Raw genomic sequence first — 17,682 nt, 5'->3', positions numbered from 1 at the left:
CCACAGTCGTCGTTCGTAAACAAGGTGGTATAAGCTCCTAACAGCTGTGCAGGCTAGCCATGCAGAGTTTGTGACAGGACCTGTTGTACAACATGTTCCTGAAGGCTAGGCGCATGATAATACAGGAGAGCTGTGTGGCAGACCAGTTGAGCAGCACCTCAGCAGAGCCACTTGAGTGGATGGCAGACAGGTTTAGATTCTTGGACCACAGTAACAGACTATACAAGAGAGTTTTTTTTTTACTTATTTGAGCAACAGGCATCTGACAAAAGTTATGCTCCAGGGTCTCAAACTGGCAGGCTTGGGCATTGGATGCCTTATTCCCTGGTTTGTACTTGATTTTCTTTGTGCTTTCCCCCTTGTCATTGCTTCTCAAGGTAGTAGAAAATGTGGAGATCGCAAAACATTATTCCTGTTGCCAATTTCTGTGACAGGCAACACTGATTCTCCCACCTGATTCAGATGCTAAGGGAAAACTTTTACTGTTGCTTCAACGTGTGAACCTCTTGATGCAGCACAGGACCATTATACATCCCCCTCAAACTGTCCATGCCTAGACTGGCAGTTTAGAGGATATAATCCTGCATCCTTTGTTTACGTTTTCTGAGGGCATGCCGAAATCATGCCAAGTAGAAGGAAATCCTACCTAATCAAATAAAAAAGTTTCTCCCTCTTGTGCCACAAGAGAAAACAGCACCCATAGCAAGTATGTGTGCCTATGTCTGAGCTGTTCTTTCAGGTGTGTGCTACGCTTCCACTGAAGGTACATTTCTTAGCTATTTCATTACGCCTACCTGTTGACCTCCCAGTGGCTTACATGCTCCTACTGAAGCAGTTCTTGAACATGAGCCATTTGAGGCCTTGTAGAAGAGTGATCCAGTTTGGAGTTTGTTATATTTTAGAGAAACTTTTTGAAGCAGCATTTTGTGCATCTATGATGTTCCTTAACTGGATAATAGTGTTCCTGATGGCTGTCACCTTTACTAGAAAAGTCTCTGAACTTCAAGCCTTCATGTACCAGGAGCATCTCTTGTAGTTCATAGAGACAGGGTAACGTTGCATATTTACCTGTCCTTAATGCCAACGGTTATTACAGGGATAACTCTGAATCAAGCTATCCATCAGCCAGTGTTCTTCCGTAATTTCAAAAATAAAGGGGAAAAATCCTTCAGTCTTTGGATGTACATAGACAGCTGAGATGCTATCTAGACAAAAGTCTTCCAGAAAATCTGATCAACTAATTGCCTCCTTTGCAGAAACCAGGCAGGATTACTGGAGAAGGAACCACCTGAAAGTTGCTCATTGCATCACCTTTTACTATAGAAAATGTCTACATTACAGGATAAGGTCAGACCCCATTCTACAAGGGGCACTGCTAGTGCCAGAGCCATCCTGAGTGAGGCAAGTACCCACAACATCCTAGAAGCAGTCACTTGGCCTTCATTGCATACTTTTTCTAGACATTAAAGGCTTGCTGTAAACCTTGGAATATTCTGTGAGTTGGCTGCAGTAATGACCTAAAAAGAACATAATATAGTTTTGTTGGCAACTTGCCTTAATTGTTGATGCTAGAGTATAATCATTGTTGAATCCCCCCTCCATCCGTTATTCCCCTCTGACTGTACTGGGGCTATTACTTACTGGGTTGTCTACCTGTACATAGCTTCCCTCCATCTCCCTACCTGACTTCTCTTCTGTCCTTGTTCAGGTTTCTTGCACCAACTGTACCCCTGCAATAAACCAAACCAGCAGACTTTAACAAGGATGATCTGACCAACAGGTACAAACATGCTTGGTTCTACCCAACTTGAGTGCAAGAAAGAACCAGTGATGGTGCAGGCAAGTGCTACCCATGTAGCAGGTATGTGGAGTTGTCTGAAGAGATGTTACCATCCCATTCTTGGCAGAAAGGCTCTCAGCTGTGAAAAGTCTTTTCAAATGTTGGGGACAGCCTGTGGCAGAGATCCCTGTAAAGCTGTGACTGCAGCAGTGACAAAACTTAAACATCAAGAGTTATAGTAGATTTGTACAATTCTACTTTCTCCCACTTGCTCCACCTGGTAAAAAAGAAACCTTTCCTGTGGTCATAACTTGTCAGCCTCCTCACGTTGGGTAGTGGATTGCTCATACATCCCACCTGTCTAGCATCTTGGGGTCATATGACCTTCCTTCCCTTTAGAACATTTATTCCAAAGACGTGCTACCCATTGTGAGAGATGCTAGAAAGCAAACACCAGAAAATTCTACCCAAGGGAAAAACTTGTCCTTCTGGTGCCAAAAGAGGAGCCTACACGCTAAATGGGTAGATTTGCCTATAGTGATATGTACGTGTAGAAGGTGTTCTCTATTGGCATAGCTTACACCTCTGTGAAGGTGCTTCTCTTAGCCATTTGTGCTTGCTTGCCTTTAGAAACCCCCACCCTGCATGCAGGTACCAGTTAAGCAGTTTCTGAAGGGAGTCCATCTCAGACCCTCACCCAGACAAGGCAGGTCCTGGCTGTGAAGCTGTTCTCTTGGAAAACAGTATTCTTAATAGCGGTTACATCAGTCAGGAGAGTTGGGCTTTAATGCAGAAAGAATTATTCCTTAAAGACACTGTGGGGGTACCATGCACACTAATCTCTCCTTTATGCTTAGCATGATGAATGAGGAAAGATCCTGCACTCTTTGGACATATCAAGACAACTGAAATATTGCCTGGGCAGAACCAAAGAAATTTGAAAGTCAGAACAAGTGTTTATTTCTTTTGCTGATTGTAAGAAAAATTACCCATGTCCAAACAGATAATTTCTTAATGAATAGTCCATTATATTTTTATGTCTAAGGACCCATGGAAAGTCACCATAAGGAAATGTCAGTTCACGTGTTGCAAAGGTCACAGCAGCTACTACTGCTGTCTATAAAGGGATTGGTGCCCTGGACAATTTGGAAGCAGCCATATGACCCTTTGCCCCCACGTGTTATCCAACTGTTATAGGTTGGACCTCATACCTGGAATAGGGTAGGTTTGAGGCTGACATTCTAAAAAAAAAAAAAAAAAAAGTATGGTATCTTCTACTTCTCTTCATTAGCCTGTTTACTCTTCCTGTATTTGGGGGGTAAATCTAGTAATCTTCCTTAATGTTCTGACTGCTGCAGTCATCCACCCTCTGTGTGCTGTCTGTTACTTTTTCTATACTCCATTTTCTTTCTGTGTTGGGGGGGGGGGGGTGGCAGTATTGTCCAGATCACAAAGCAAGACCCATAAGAATGGTTTCTCTGTTGGCTTAACACTAATTCTAATAACATTGGTTTGGGGGGGGGGGGGGTGAGAGAACCAAAGATGGTTGGGTGTATACTACCTTTACACCAAATACATCGTGACACCTAAGGTTGGGTGATGTCATCCCAGTCATGGGGGAAGTGAAATCTGGCCAGATGTTGGACCTTGGCTTGCAGCAGAATTCCCTAAGACTGCCTGCTGTAGTGAACAATGCTGTAGCATCTACAGTTACAGTATGCTGATTGCACAGCTATACCTTTGCTATAGTTTATATTTTTTCTTAAGTTTAACTTTGAAAATGAATATTTTCTAAGTACTGCTGTCGTGTGATTCTTTCCTGCTGATATTTTTTAATAAAGCACATATTTAGAATTGCATTCCTTTTGAGTTCCCTGATGTAAACTGCATACTCTGGTGTTGACAGACCAGATCACACAGTCTGTTGGGAATGACGGTGGATAGAATGGACTTTTACGTGTGTGTGTGTCTGATCATTGTTGCATTGGATTTATGTGAAGCATGGTGACTTTTAATTCCCAATTAATTTTTTTTTTTTTTGACGTGCTTGTTGTTGTGCAGCATAGAACTCTGTCAGTTGTCTTAGTTGTCAGTGAGTAGTACTAAAGTTTGCTCAGTGTGTGGGTAAACAAATCTTAACTGACCTTTTACTTGGTGATGACTTGAGCACTTGTCAGTGCAAGGGTCATCTATATCCACTAGTTTGTTAAAGACTGCATTCCCACATGAACTGATGAGGGCTACTGTCACCAGCTTCGGAGGGTACTCCCAACATTTCCTCTGCTCCAGCTTCCTGCATCTTGATAGGCCTCTGGTGCTTAGTCAAGGTCCTGTCATCAGATTGAGCCACTGTACCTAGCCCTGGGCTATCCCTTCTCCTGGCCTACACCACCAAGCAGCAGAATTGCTTTTCTAATTCTGGTCACATGGGCTGTAGTCAGGGTTTTAGTTCTCTACACCACTGGTGCAGGGTTGTGGTAATAGTTTATATTGTTTTCACCAAGAAGTTTGAATTTGTTGTTATGAAGTGTCTTGTTTGAGAAAATGTGGGTCTTTCTGTTCCTTTTTATAAAACTGCATTGAAAAACATACTTCGATCTTTGATTGTAAATGCTGCAGGAAAAAGACAATGTTCTCCTCCAGGGATTGTATTTTTTTTTTTGTTTCCAATTATTATTGCTGTTTAACAAGACCACATTTCTATTGTTTTCAGCCACCTCCTCCTCCAACTGCTGTTGCTGCTCCTCCCCCTCTGGTCAGAGGAACACAGACCATTCCCTCCATCAGACCACCTCTTCAGGTCAGTGACTTCAGTGCATGAATGGAAATAAAGTAAGGTGGCATTATATGAAAGGAGTGCAGTACTGTCTTGTTTTTATAATCTTTATTTATCCTTTGTTGACTGGGTTAATTCCATTATGCTAGTTGCCTCTCTTCAAGGAAGACCCAAGGTGGTATTTATACTACTAGGGGAAATTTAGCAAGGGTGTTGGGGATATTTCCTTTTTGCATTCAGTGTTTGCCAAGTGATCTTCTACCTCCACCTGACCTACCACCAACTCAAGTAGATGAGAATCCGCTTAATGCCTCATCCACAGTGCCAGCAGTCCATTCACCTGGAGTAAGAATAGAATCCATCGCTGTCTCTTCTTTCCAGTACCAAATGCATGTGTGATATTGGTTTATAGAAAATTTATTTATCTGCTGAGTTATTCACACTGGTGAGGTAGTTTCTTTCACTTAGGAAGATGTGTGTTAAGGAAATAAATTAGTGGTGTATAATACTTGAAATCAGAATATTGTCTTTACTGGTGAAGTACATTGTTAGACTGAGATGGACCATTTGCTGAACAAAGTACGATACACCCTTCAGAGCTGGTCGTCCTTTTTGCCTTTGTGCTGTAATGATTTTTTTAAATAAAACTTTATTATTGCTGTTTCCAGTAAATGCTGACTTCCTTTTTAGTTTAATTGTTATAATGTGAGGGCTAATAGACTGTCTTTTCTACTGGTTTAGCCACCTTAGCACCTTTCAAAAACTCACCTAGGTCAATTCAGAGTTCAGGGGTCCTAGGTCATTTAGGAGGCAGCATAGGACATTGGTGTGAAAGAAGATGGCAGTGATACTAGCAATAAAAGCCTTTCACGAAAAGTTTAGTCTAGCACCTGTAAAGATTCTGAGGAACAACATGTGGTATCCAAACATATGGGGGGGGGGGGGACATTCCTGCCCCTTACACAAGCCGGCTGTGGAACTTTGGCATGTGGCACAGCAACTTGGAATCATACCCATATATTCATACATACTAGGGGTGAGACAGTCCGATAGAAGACTCACTCAACAGGACCCTCCTAGACCCTGTAGAGTGTATGTTAAAAAGATAGATCATCATGGATCTGATACACAAGTGGGGTGTACCAGAATTAGACTTTTTTGCTTCCCCAGAAAACAGGCAACTCGGTAGATTTTGTTTGAGGACACCTTCTCCTTCAAATAGACATCTTTCTTTATGCCTTTTTTTTTAATATCCCTTGTCCTTCAGGATATTACAGAAGATGGAGTCAGACATGCCAGAAATGATTCTGATAGCACTCTACTGGCCCATGTACACTAGTTTTCCCTCCGTGCACTCAGCAAAGGGAAAACCACAACCTTATTACCCCTCATGGACGTACTAAGCCAATATATAGGGTCTTTCATTCATCCCAACCTGAAAACCCTTAAATTGTCAGCTTGGATGATTGGCTTTTAATCCAGTTTCAACATTCCTTTTCTAGGTTGTCCTGTCTATGTTGAATGACTCTAGGAAACCAAGTACCAGGAAGACTTATGTGGCCAAGTGGAAAATGTTCTATGCTGGGTGCAAAGCTACTGTGCAACAGGAGCTGGAATACCTCTCACTTCTGTACAACTAAGGCGTTTCCTACTGTAGCATTAAAATTCAAGCTTTGGCTATTTTTTGCATGCTTGTCCCCTCTGATCAATGCTGAGCCCCAAATAAAACAGTTTGTAAAAGGGGCACTGCATCTCAGACCACCCAGAATGGAACTGGTCCCCACTTGGGATTTGAATTGTGTAGTATAAAGATTTACTTTGCCTCCATTTGAACCCATGTCAGCCCCTATCAAACTACTATAATGAAAAACTGCCCTGCTGCTGCCACTAATTTCAGCAAGGCATATCTCCTTGTTACAAATGCTGATGTGCAAAGAGGCATTCCTCATTTTGCATAGGCACAGTTACCCTGAGAACCAACCCCTCTTTCGTGCTTTGAGATTCCTTGAATCACGGCACCCATCTCCCTGTGTTCTTTCCAACCCACAAAAAGAAACGGAGAAAGAAAACTCCATTCTCTCGATGTAGGCTAACCACTACCATTCTACGCTCACAGAACAAATTTTCCAGGAAAGGATCTTCAGCTTTTAGTAGTATTTGCAGAAGGAAAACAAGGAAAGCCAGTATTCAAACAAACTGTCTCTAAATGGATTGCCGACTACATTGCCGTCTGTTATTCACAACAATGCAAAAGACACATCCTCCGCTTTCCTCAAAGGAGTTCTTGCTTGGACTCTTTTGGAACCAGCCCCCCTGGTTATTTGTGCACACACTTACCAAGTAATAAATATTGTGCCATTTCCAGGGCTAGGGCAGGGTTTACCTTGGCCATCCTGCACAGTTTGCTGTCCCAGGACAGAAGTTCCTACAAATCTCCCCAGTAAGGAAGCTTTGGGAATCTTCCCAAGACTTAGTTCTGTAACATTGACTAAGATGCGCATAGTACAGTTGTGTAGATAACTTGCCATAACTCCCATGTTGTCTCTACTTCCTAACACAGGGCTATAGGCATTAGTAGGGCTATGTGAGCAGGCAGTGCTCCACCAAAGGATACTCTCTGGCAAGAAACACTTGAACATGGCACCAACCAATGTCTCACTTATAACACTGATTTCCTGACCTTGGATGGCCAAGGATGGCCATTGGCTCTGGAATAGAGAAAAAAATGGTATTTGAGCCAACCACTGGCTTCTCCATGTCATTAAGTCCCAAGACTTAGTTCTGTGACATTGATCTACTCGAATATTTGTAGTCATGGTAAGTTACCTACAGAACTGTACTATGTGCCAAAAAACTTCAAGCATTAAGATTTTTTGTTTTTAGCTAAGGACTCCTAAGGGATACCTCATAATGTTTAAGAGCCTAAGTAACCATCATCTTGCAGCTTCTCTGGGTATAACATTAACATCTGACAATTTGAATATATGTAATAACCAAAAATGTATGTCTAGAATATTAACAATCAAAGTAGTACTAAGACTAATGACGTCTCATTTAGAATAGAATGCCTGTGGATACTTTTACCCTGGGTGATCAGGCATGTGACTAGTATTTCAGTATTTGAGTTTAGTAGATAAATGCACAGGTGACACATTTGAGTTGTGGTTTTGTAGCACATTAGGCTACATGGCATCTTTTGTATCCTAATGATTCCTCTGGCCAGGCTACTCATGAAATGCTAGTGGTGTCTCATGAAGCTGTAGTGCCCACTCACACTCCCTGGCAAAAGAAATTCAGCTGATCTCTTGTCTCTAAGAAGAATTTGCATGGTGGACGCAGGCTTGTGCCCAGAACCAAGGTCTCCCCTTCACGTTCATCCCCCAAGGTCAAACCTTAACCACAGGTGCTTCAGAGACGGTCTGGGGGGCTCATTTCCTCCAATCCCAAGGCAGATGGTAAATTCAGGTCAGAGAAAAGCGCATAAACTGTAAAGAACTGATGTCAGTTCAAAAGAGAATGTTAGCTTAAAAAATTGGAAACCAGGGGTCCTGCTAGTCAAAGCAGATGACACCACTGTCATGTAGTACATAAACAAACAAGGAGGTACTCACTCTTACCCTTTATGTCAAGTAGCTATGTAGGTCTGGGAGACTGCTCATTCTTTGTGGTTGCACCTCATGGCACAATACCTTCTAGGGGTTGAAAACTGTCTAGGAGATCACCTCAGCAGGAACTTGATGGATCCCACAAATGGCATCTGTATCGGGAAATGTTTCTGAGCATAGTTCAGAAATGGGAAACCTCACAGACATCCTTGCCACCAAATAAAATGTTCAACTAAAAAGATTCTGTTCCAGGAGCAAACTGCTCACAGCCTGGAAGACAAATGCTTTTTCCTTCCTTTTGACCAACCTTTTCTGTTATGTGCACCCCCCCCTTCTGCCTGTTCTTCCTCGAGTCCTCCTAAAAATTGAGGAAGAGTGCCCGAGTCATTCTTATTGCCTCTGACAGGTCCAGCCAGCACTGGCATCCTCTGCTACTAAGTTTAACCAATGTAAATCTGTGGCAGTTACCACAGAGAGAGTGGACCTTCTGACTCAGGACAAAAGGAGGATGTTCTTTGTGTTTCACTGTTGCAGTCGTCACACTTGGGTTGTCCTGCCAGGGGTAGCCCTCAGTCGGCCTGAATACCAGAGTCTTGGGATTTCTGCGTTCGATGCTGTCATCTCTTCCATGACGTCAGGGGTATAAAACATGCAGCGGACGCTAGTACATCAGCTTTTCTCGCTGTGCGGGAGCCCGAAGCAGAAGCAGTTTGTAAGTGTCGGTCGGACACTACCTGAAATTTTCTTTTTTCGAGTTTCAAACCTGAAGTCTTCTAAAGCTAAGTACCCCGTTGGGGATTCTTTTTTCTTGCTTTAACCGTTGTCAGAAAAAGTTAACAATTGTCTTGCCTATGGAAAGCAAATACCTCACAGAGATTTTCATTCTTACTTCTTCACCTGTTTAGGCCCAGACCACGACGTCCCTCGCTGTCGGTTTTGTGACTTGTTTAATGCCTGAGCTATTCGTCATTGGGCTATCTTTTTTGCAAAATTTTGCTCTCGCTCTCCGTATTCCGAAATGGCTTCAGTAAGCCCATCCGACTACCGATCTTCCGAAAAAACGTAAGGATAAAGACAGACAGACCGCATAGGTCCAAAACTGCCAATGATGCTTCCTTTTAAGCTAATTTCCAGTCCGCCAGTACTCAGTGAGCCGCTTTCGCAGCCTCTGATACCCACTTCTGCAGATTTGCAGGCCTCTGCTAAGACCCATTCGGAGTCCGGTATGTCGTGAGATGCTTCTTCGATTATGGAACCTGCGGATGTCTCTACCTTAGATGGGTCCGGAGCCGCTGTGCAGGCACTGATTCTAAGGGTGTATTCTGACCTTCCGATGTTCGTATTAAACGGACTACTTCATTTCAGACTAAAACGACAGAGTTTCTCAGGCCTAGAGTTCGCATTACGCCTAGAAAACCGATGACCAAAGCGCATGCTCAAGCTCCCATGCCACAGAAACAAATGCTTAGAATGGCCGAAGACCTTATAACTCTAATTATGGGCAGCTAGCCTTCCCTCTCTAAAAGACAAAGAATTGATTTCCTTTCTGAGTCAACAGACCATGAGTCCGATGACTCTGATCCCTCTGATTACCAGGGCATACCCTTATCTGCATATGAGGATTCAGATGTAGAGGATTCCATTCCCTCTACCTCCCCTCCAGAGGACTTTCTTTTGGTGAAACCTTGCATACCTTAAGAGAGCATTTCCGCTGGGAATGCCAGGACTACTCACAGTCCAAAAAAAGACTCAGATAATTTTTAGACTTGCCTCAGCACAGGCCTCTAGCTATACCTCCTGTCCTGGATATTGTAGATGATTTTCATGGAATCCAGTCTTACTCCTGATACTTTACCACCAGCTCCTAGAAAGCCTGATAGGTACTACTGGGTACCTGACTCTCACAAATTTCTCTTCCAAGAATCCCACTGCGGATCCAGAGACCATTTCCCAGGGACCTAAAGGTATTAAGGCTACTACAGCCAAAAATCCTACCCCTTCTGACATGGATTCGAGAGATTTGGACAGATGGGGAAAGAAGGTATATACCTCTGCAACTCTTGCCATCAGGGCTTTAAATTGCCAGTTTCACATGTTGAAGTACCAGCAGCGTATTATGGAACTAATTAAACAAAAAATCTTGTTGCTTCCAGATTATGCAGAAAAAGATTTACAAGAGTTAATGCATTCTGCAAACCAAGTCAGTAAACATACTTTGCAGTGTGGTTTTGATGCCTTAGAAGCATCTTGCAGGGCTGCTGTCACTGGGTCTGTATTGAGAAGGCATGCCTGGCTGAAGGAACAAATCTTGCCGGACCGTGTCAAAGCAAAATTACTAGATGTTCCATTAAACCAGGAACGTTTGTTTGGCACAAAAGCAGAAGAGGTTCTTAAAAAGATGGAGGAAAAAGCTAAATCTATGCAAACTCTTAGATTTCTTACAGGTACAGACACACAGAATTCAGTAGGCACTGGCCTTCAAAAAAAAACTGGTCCTTTCCAGTCCCTACCAGATCTTCTCAGCCCAAACCCAGGGGCAACAGACCACCAAGGCTACAGTCTCAGGGTACACAGAGATCTAAACAATTGAGTGCTCCCCCCTCAAAAGCAGGGAGCGGCAAGCCACCTTGTTATAGAAATAAATCACAATGACTTGTCTGTCATCCTTCCCAGCCATGCCCAAGTACTTGCACCCCTAGGAGGAAAACGCCCCCTGCATGCAAAATACTGGATGTCCATTACCCAGGACCGATGGGTCCTAAACGTATCCCAGGGATACAGATTCTACTTCCACTCACTGCCAACCCCAAGCGGGTTGCCAGACCTTCCTCCAAACCAGTGGGCAGAGGCTCAAAGCAAGTAGTTTCTCTTCTCAGTGTCAGGTCTATTCAACCTGTTCCAATAGAGCAAAGAGGACAGGGTTTCTACTCCAGACTGTTCCTGGTGCCCAGAAAAGAGGGCTGTTGGCACCCTATCCTGGACCTGTCCATTCTTAACACCGTCCTGGTTGTCCCAGAATTCAAAATGCTTACACTACAACAACTGCTTCCTATGCTAGCCAAGGACTCCTAGCTATTCACCCCAGACCTAAAAGAAGCTTATCTGCACATCTCCATAAGGGAATCTTGCAGGAAATATCTACGTTTCAGGGCAGGCTGTATGCACCATCAGTTCTGTGCACTTCCCTTTGGCTTATCTACTGTGCCCAGGTTATTCACAAAGTGCCTGGCTCCAGCCATTGCATACTGCAGGCAGCGAAAAATTCAAATTAATTCATACTTGGATGATTGCCTGATTCAGGCGGACAGTCAGGAATTGCTACTTCAGCACCTGGCATTTGTAAAGAGACTTCTAACTTCTCTGGGGTATACCATCAACGAAAATAAATCACATCTGGTGCCCAGCCAAAAGGTTGTATTTCTGGGAGCAAGCTTGAGCACATCTTCCCAGATGGTGTTCTTTACTCCAGAAAAGCAGGTTTATTTGACAAACTACTTTATACTAAGCCAGCAGAACCCAGCTGTCTGCAAGAAAAATACCGCAAGCCCTAGGGTTCATGGCCTCATGCATTCTACTAATTCCATATGCAAGACTGCATATGAGGAAACTTCAGTGGTACTTAAAAAGTCTCTTGTGCCAACATTCTCAGGACCTGGAAACAATTATTCCTATCATTCCTTGTCTAAGAGCAGAGTTCCTTTGGTGGGCAGAGGCTTGCAACCCCAACAAGGGACTCCCTTTCACTCAACCCCTCGCCGCCCAAACCCTGACAACAGCCGCATCAGACTATGCATGGGGGGGCTCCCATGGCTGGCTAATGCATTCAAGGCAAATGGAGCCCAGGACAAATTCACCTACATATCAATCAAAAAGAAATGTTAGCTGTACAGAATGCTCTGGCAGTCTTCAAATACCTTATCCTTCCAGGACAACTCTTGATAAAGACAGACAACATCACAGTTATGTGGTACATAAACAAGCAGGGGGAAACTCATTCCTGCCCACTCTGCAGGTTAGCCATGGCCCTGTGGAACACAGCCTTGAGCAACCAAGTGCACCTGCAAACTCAATTCCTGCCAGGCAAACAAAATTCACTGGCAGACGACTTAAGCAGAAATCTACTGGACCCATACGAGTGGTAACTGGAACCCAGCTCATTCAAACTTCTAACCCACTGGTGGGGGACACCAGAGGTGGACCTCTTTGCCCCCCCCCCCCAAACCATCAATTGAGCAAAATTTGCACCAGAAGTCCCCACAGCCAAGCATGGAATGTGAATGCCCTATCCTTTACATGGGAAAACCTCTCAATTTATGCCTTTCTTCCTCTGCCCCTCCTCTCAAAAGTACTACTTAAGATCAAACAGGGCAAACCTAGGACAATCCTTATTGCATCGGACTGGCCCCGCCAGCACTGGTACCCACTCCTACGCAGTCTGGCAGCAGTGCCACCCTGGCACCTACATCAGACCCCCTCCCTGCTGTCTCAGGTGCTGAGAGGAGCTAGCAATTTATGACCCCCGAGGAGACTTCAGTGGTACTTAAAAGGACTCTGGTGCCAACATTCTCAGGACCTGGAAACAATCATTCCTCTCATACCCTAAGGACAGAGTTCCTTTGATGGGCAGAAGCATGCAACCACAACAAGAGACTGCCCTTTACTCGACCCCATGCCGCCCAGACCCTAACCACAGATGCATCAGGCTATGCCTGGGGAGCACACATGGACGGCAAATGCATTCAGGGCCACTGGAGCCGAAGTCAAATTCGTCAGCACATCAACCAAAAACAAAAGATGCTAGCTGTGCAGAATGCCCTGATAGCTTTCAGATCCCTACTCTTTCCAGCACAACTTCTAATAAAAACAGACACCACCACAGTCTATGGTACATCAACAAGCAGGAGGGGAACCCACTCTGCAGGTTAGCCATGGCCCTGTTGAACACTGCCTTGGACATTTAAGTCCATCTGCAAGCTCATTTCCTGCCAGGCAAACAAAACTCACTGGCAGACAACTTAAGCAGAAATCTTCTAGACTCACACAAGTGGCAACTGGAGCCCAGTACCTTCAACCATCTGATTCAGAAATGGGGGACCCCAGAGATGGATCAATTTGCCTCCCCCTCCAGCTCAGCAAATTCTGCACCAGGAACCCTCACAGCAGGGCCTAGAAAGTGGATGCCCTTTCTTTTTAGTGGGTATGTTTCATAATCTATGCCTTTTCCCCCTTTGCCTCTTCTCAGAAGAGTATTACTCAAGATAAGACAGGACAGACCAAGGACAATTCTGATTGCCAAGGACTGGCCATGCCAGCACTGGTACCCACTCCTGCGCAGCCTGTCACTGATGCCACCCTGCAACCTACAACAAAACCCAACCGTGCTCTCTCAGTAGGAGGGACAGATTTTGCACCCACAACTGCAAACCCTAAATCTTGCAGCCTTGCTTATTCCTTGAATGCTCCCCCAGCAACCCTAAGCAAACAGGTGCTGGATGTCATTCTTGAAGCCCAAAGACCCAGTACAAGAAAATCCTATGCTAAGTGGAAAAGGTACCGCTGCTGGATTCAATCTAAAGGAGAGGACACAAATCTGCCCTCCTTACCTCTAATCCTAGATTACTTAGCAGATTTACTCCACAGAGGCCTGTCCTTCTCCTCCATTAAGATACATGCCTGAGCCATTTCGGCTCATTACAATACTGAGCCACCTCTCTTCTCGCACCCTCTTATCAAACAGTTCCTGAGAGGGGCAAACAACTTGAGGCTGCCTAGGAGAGCACCCACCCCTTCTTGGGACCTTAACTTTGTACTGGAAAAGCTCACAATCCCCCCCCCCCCCCTTTTGAACCTGCAGCGTCAGCAGAGTTAAAATTCCTTTCTTGGAAAACAGCCTTGGTTCTGGCCATCACTTCAGCTAGAAGAGTGTCAGAGCTACAAGCACTTATGGCTATGGAACCTTTCATTATTTTCCATGCTGACAGGGTTTCCCTCAAGACTAATCCTTCCTTTATGCCTAAAGTTGTGTCCAGCGTGGCTCTAAACCAATCCATCCATTTGCCAACTCCTCAGAATAAAGGGGAAAGGATGCTGCACTTCTTGGATGTGCACAGACAGCTCAGATTCTACCTTGATAGGACTAAGCCCTTCAGAAAATCTGTCCAGTTGCTAGTCAGCTTTGCAACAGGGGGCAGAGGGCAAGACCATTTCAAAACAAACCGTTTCCAAATGGATAGCACACTGCATCCATTTCTGCTACAAGCACCATGGGAAACCAACCCCTCATGGGGTCAGAACACATTCCACTAGGGCAGCTTCTGCCTCTACAGCATTTCTCAGGGGAGTCCCTACCAGGGACATCCTGGAAGCTGCTACCTGGAGTTCTGTATGTATCTTCACCAAGCATTACCACCTGCCTATCTTTTCCAAATCCAGGGCAGGTTTTGCAACAGCAGTCCTGCAAGGCATACAAGCCAGCCCTAACTCTTCTCGACTGCCTCCACCCTTCTTCAGCTTTGGTAATCCACCCAAGTGTGATGACTGCAACAGTGAAACAGAAGAACGTAGTACAGTTCTGTACACTTATCATAAATGTAGATGTTCGAGTGTATTCACTGTTGCAGTCCTAGTTTCCCACCCTCCAGACCCCTGGTTCCTCTCTCTCTCCTCTCTATGCTATTACTCACCCCTTTCAGGGGTATTGGTATTTACTTTTTACTGGTGTTTTTTTTCCCGCCATAACTTAGCTCCCTATTTGGGGGGCTTCTGAATTTGGGGCCAGAAAAACTGATGTAATGGCGTCTGTTGCCTGTTTTTATATCCCTGACAACATGAAGTCAGTCCTGGAGCGACAGCATCAGACACAGAAATACTAAGTCTCTGGTGTTCGGGCCGACTGAGGGCTACCTGCAGGCAGATAACCCAAGTGTGATGACTGCAACAGTGAATACACTCTAACATCTACATTTATGGTAAGTGTACACAACTGAACTTTTATACTTCAGCTACTCTGGCCTTCGGGCCATTAATTATCAGACCCATATGGCCAAATATTCTTTGGCTCTTCTTTTGGACGCTGGCAAACTGCTATTTGAGCTTACTTGACTCTTCCACTAAGGCTAAGCTTTCCTCCAGCCTTAGCTCCTCAGCTCAGGTTACAAGGGTATTCCGTAAAGTGTAGCTGTAATGCTGTGGAGGCGTCCATTAGAGCGGCTGCATCTGATTCAGTCCTGAGGAGGTAATCTTGGCTCAGGCTTCAGCCTTTGCCTGACAATAAGGCAAAAAGCAAGGATGCCCCCTGGACAACAAGGCATTGTTTGGTACCTCAGCTGCAAAATTTTTCAAATCTTTTCAGGAGAAGGACAAAGAGTTGCAAGACCAGAAGCATATCTTTGTTTCCCCAGTGCCCAGGTTCCAGAGAAACTGCCCTACCAAGACCACCTTTGTTAGAAAGTGTGCTAGGCCCCAATATTCCAAAGGTAAGAGGGATACCAAGGAAACAATTTTCCTCTAAATAAACCTCTTCCACTCCCACAAAGATACCGCTCTTTCAGGCTAAGCCAGATAATCTGTTAATACCCGCCTCCCGAGCCTTCAGCACCTCTGTCCCTTCGCCCCCCCCCCCCCCTGCTCGGAAACTGATAACTCAGGACTCTTGGGTCCTATCCGTCATCCTGCAAGGATACTTTATGGTGTGGAAGACTCCTCCCCCTTCAGGGGTATTCCACAACTTCCAAAACAACAGTTAGAACTCTTTCACTAAGTCATTTCCAACCTCCTTTCTCAAGGCACTGTTTAGGTAGTGCTGCCCTCCCAAGTAGGAAAAGGGTTCTACTCCAGGATGTTTCTGGTACCCAGGAAGGATGGTCCATGGAGACTCATTCTAGACGTTTCCCGTCTACCTTCCTGAAGGTTTCCACCTTTCCCGTGTTAACCCTACCCCACCCTTCTTCCTGTCATCCTTCCTCAGGCCTTCATGGTATCATTGGACATCAAAGGACGCCTATCTTCATATTCCCATTAATCTTCGGTTCAGGAAGTTTCTTCGCTTTGCTGTTGCTTACTCATATTTTCAGTTCTGTGCCTTGCCTTTTGGATTATCTGTGGACCTAAGGGTCTTCAGAAAATGCTTAGCTCCTGTCGTAGCCATTTGCAGGCTGCAGGGCATACAGATTTTCCCTTTCCTAGATGACCACCTTCTCCAGGCTCAGACCGCAGACACCTTTCAGGAGAACCTCACCTTCATGTTATCACTGTTGCTGAGTCTAGGGTTCACAATCGATTGCCAGAAGTCTTCACTGGTCCCTTCCCAAGACCACATCTTTCTTGGCTGCAGGATCCAAATAGACAAGATGTTGGCTTCCTTAGCTCCAGAAAGGGTCCTGTCCCTCACTTCCTATTTCCAGGACCTCTTGCCTTCCCAGTCCCCGACTGCAAGGGAGTTTCTTCACCTTCCGGGGTCATGGCTTCCACTATTCCCATGCTTCCGCTAGCCAAGTTGCACATGAGGAAGTTCCAGTGCTTTTTGACAACAGTATGGGTACAACACTCACCCTCTGGAGTTTATCCCACTTCTGCCTTGCCTGAAAAATTAATTGCACTGATAGATCCAGCAGGTGACAAAGAACCAAGGCTTATCCTTGCAACCACCTAATCCCATTCAGGAGTTGTACATGAATGCGTCAGATATGGGATGGGGAGCAACTCTGGACTCGGATGTCTGGTCTTCAGCACAGGAAAGGGAGCACATCAGTATAAAGGAGATGAGGGCCCTGATTTTCACACTGCAAGTCTTCAAACTTCTTTCTCCGGGGGTTCTGAGATGGTTTACAGATGGTACCGCTTTCTTTTGGTATGTCAACAAGGAGGGAGGGACAAAGTCTACCTCCTGTGCAGACTGAATTTGCAGGCCTGGGAATTGGCAATCCAGAATGAACTTTCCCTACATATGGTTTACATTCACCTCGACTCAGAATGGGATGGCAGACACACTGGGAAGGTCCATGACTCAGTCCCACAAGTGGATGTTACATAGTGATATCTTTCTGGATATGTTCCATCGATGGGGTTTACCTCGGGTCGATCTTTTTTGCCTCCCCATGAACAAACAACTTCCCAAGTTCTGTGCCAGGTTTCCAGATCCCTTGGCATGGAAGGTGGATATTGTATCCCTCTCTTGGAAGGCGTTGTTTCTTTATGGATTCAGTCATTACATTTGGGTAATCTGCTGGCAGGTTGCCCTCAGTTGGCCTGAATAACAAAGTCTTGGGTCCTGCGTCAGTTGCTGTCTCCTCTTCCATGACGTCAGGTCGTCAGGGTATAAAACATGCAGCCGATGCCATTTTTTTCAGTCTTTCTTGCCGCGCGGTGCCTGAAGCAGAAGCAGTTCGCAAGTGCTGGTTGGCTGACTCCTGAAATTTTCGGATTCATGTTTCTGAACCAAAGTCTTCAAACTAAAGCTAAGTACCTCATTGGGGAAACTTTTTCTTGCTCCTTACCGATGTCAGTAAAAGTTAATTGCATTA

The 17,682-nt window shown here is 44.9% G+C and overlaps 1 protein-coding gene across 1 annotated transcript in view; it reads left to right on the top strand.

Annotated features, from left to right (window-relative positions):
- GATAD2A (GATA zinc finger domain containing 2A) overlaps positions 1 to 17,682 on the top strand; it is a 1,922,743-nt gene that overhangs the window by 1,258,370 nt on the left and 646,691 nt on the right. Inside the window, exon 5 of the mRNA XM_044054781.1 lies at positions 4,494 to 4,580. Coding sequence (XP_043910716.1) covers positions 4,494 to 4,580 — 87 coding nt within the window. The remainder of the gene's footprint in view (positions 1 to 4,493; positions 4,581 to 17,682) is intronic.

This window comes from Protopterus annectens, chromosome 13.part0, assembly GCF_019279795.1.
Source record: "Protopterus annectens isolate FY-2018-M chromosome 13.part0, PAN1.0, whole genome shotgun sequence".
In the NCBI taxonomy this organism is placed as follows: Eukaryota; Metazoa; Chordata; order Ceratodontiformes; family Protopteridae; genus Protopterus; species Protopterus annectens.
This window is presented reverse-complemented; position numbering and strand designations above follow the sequence as displayed.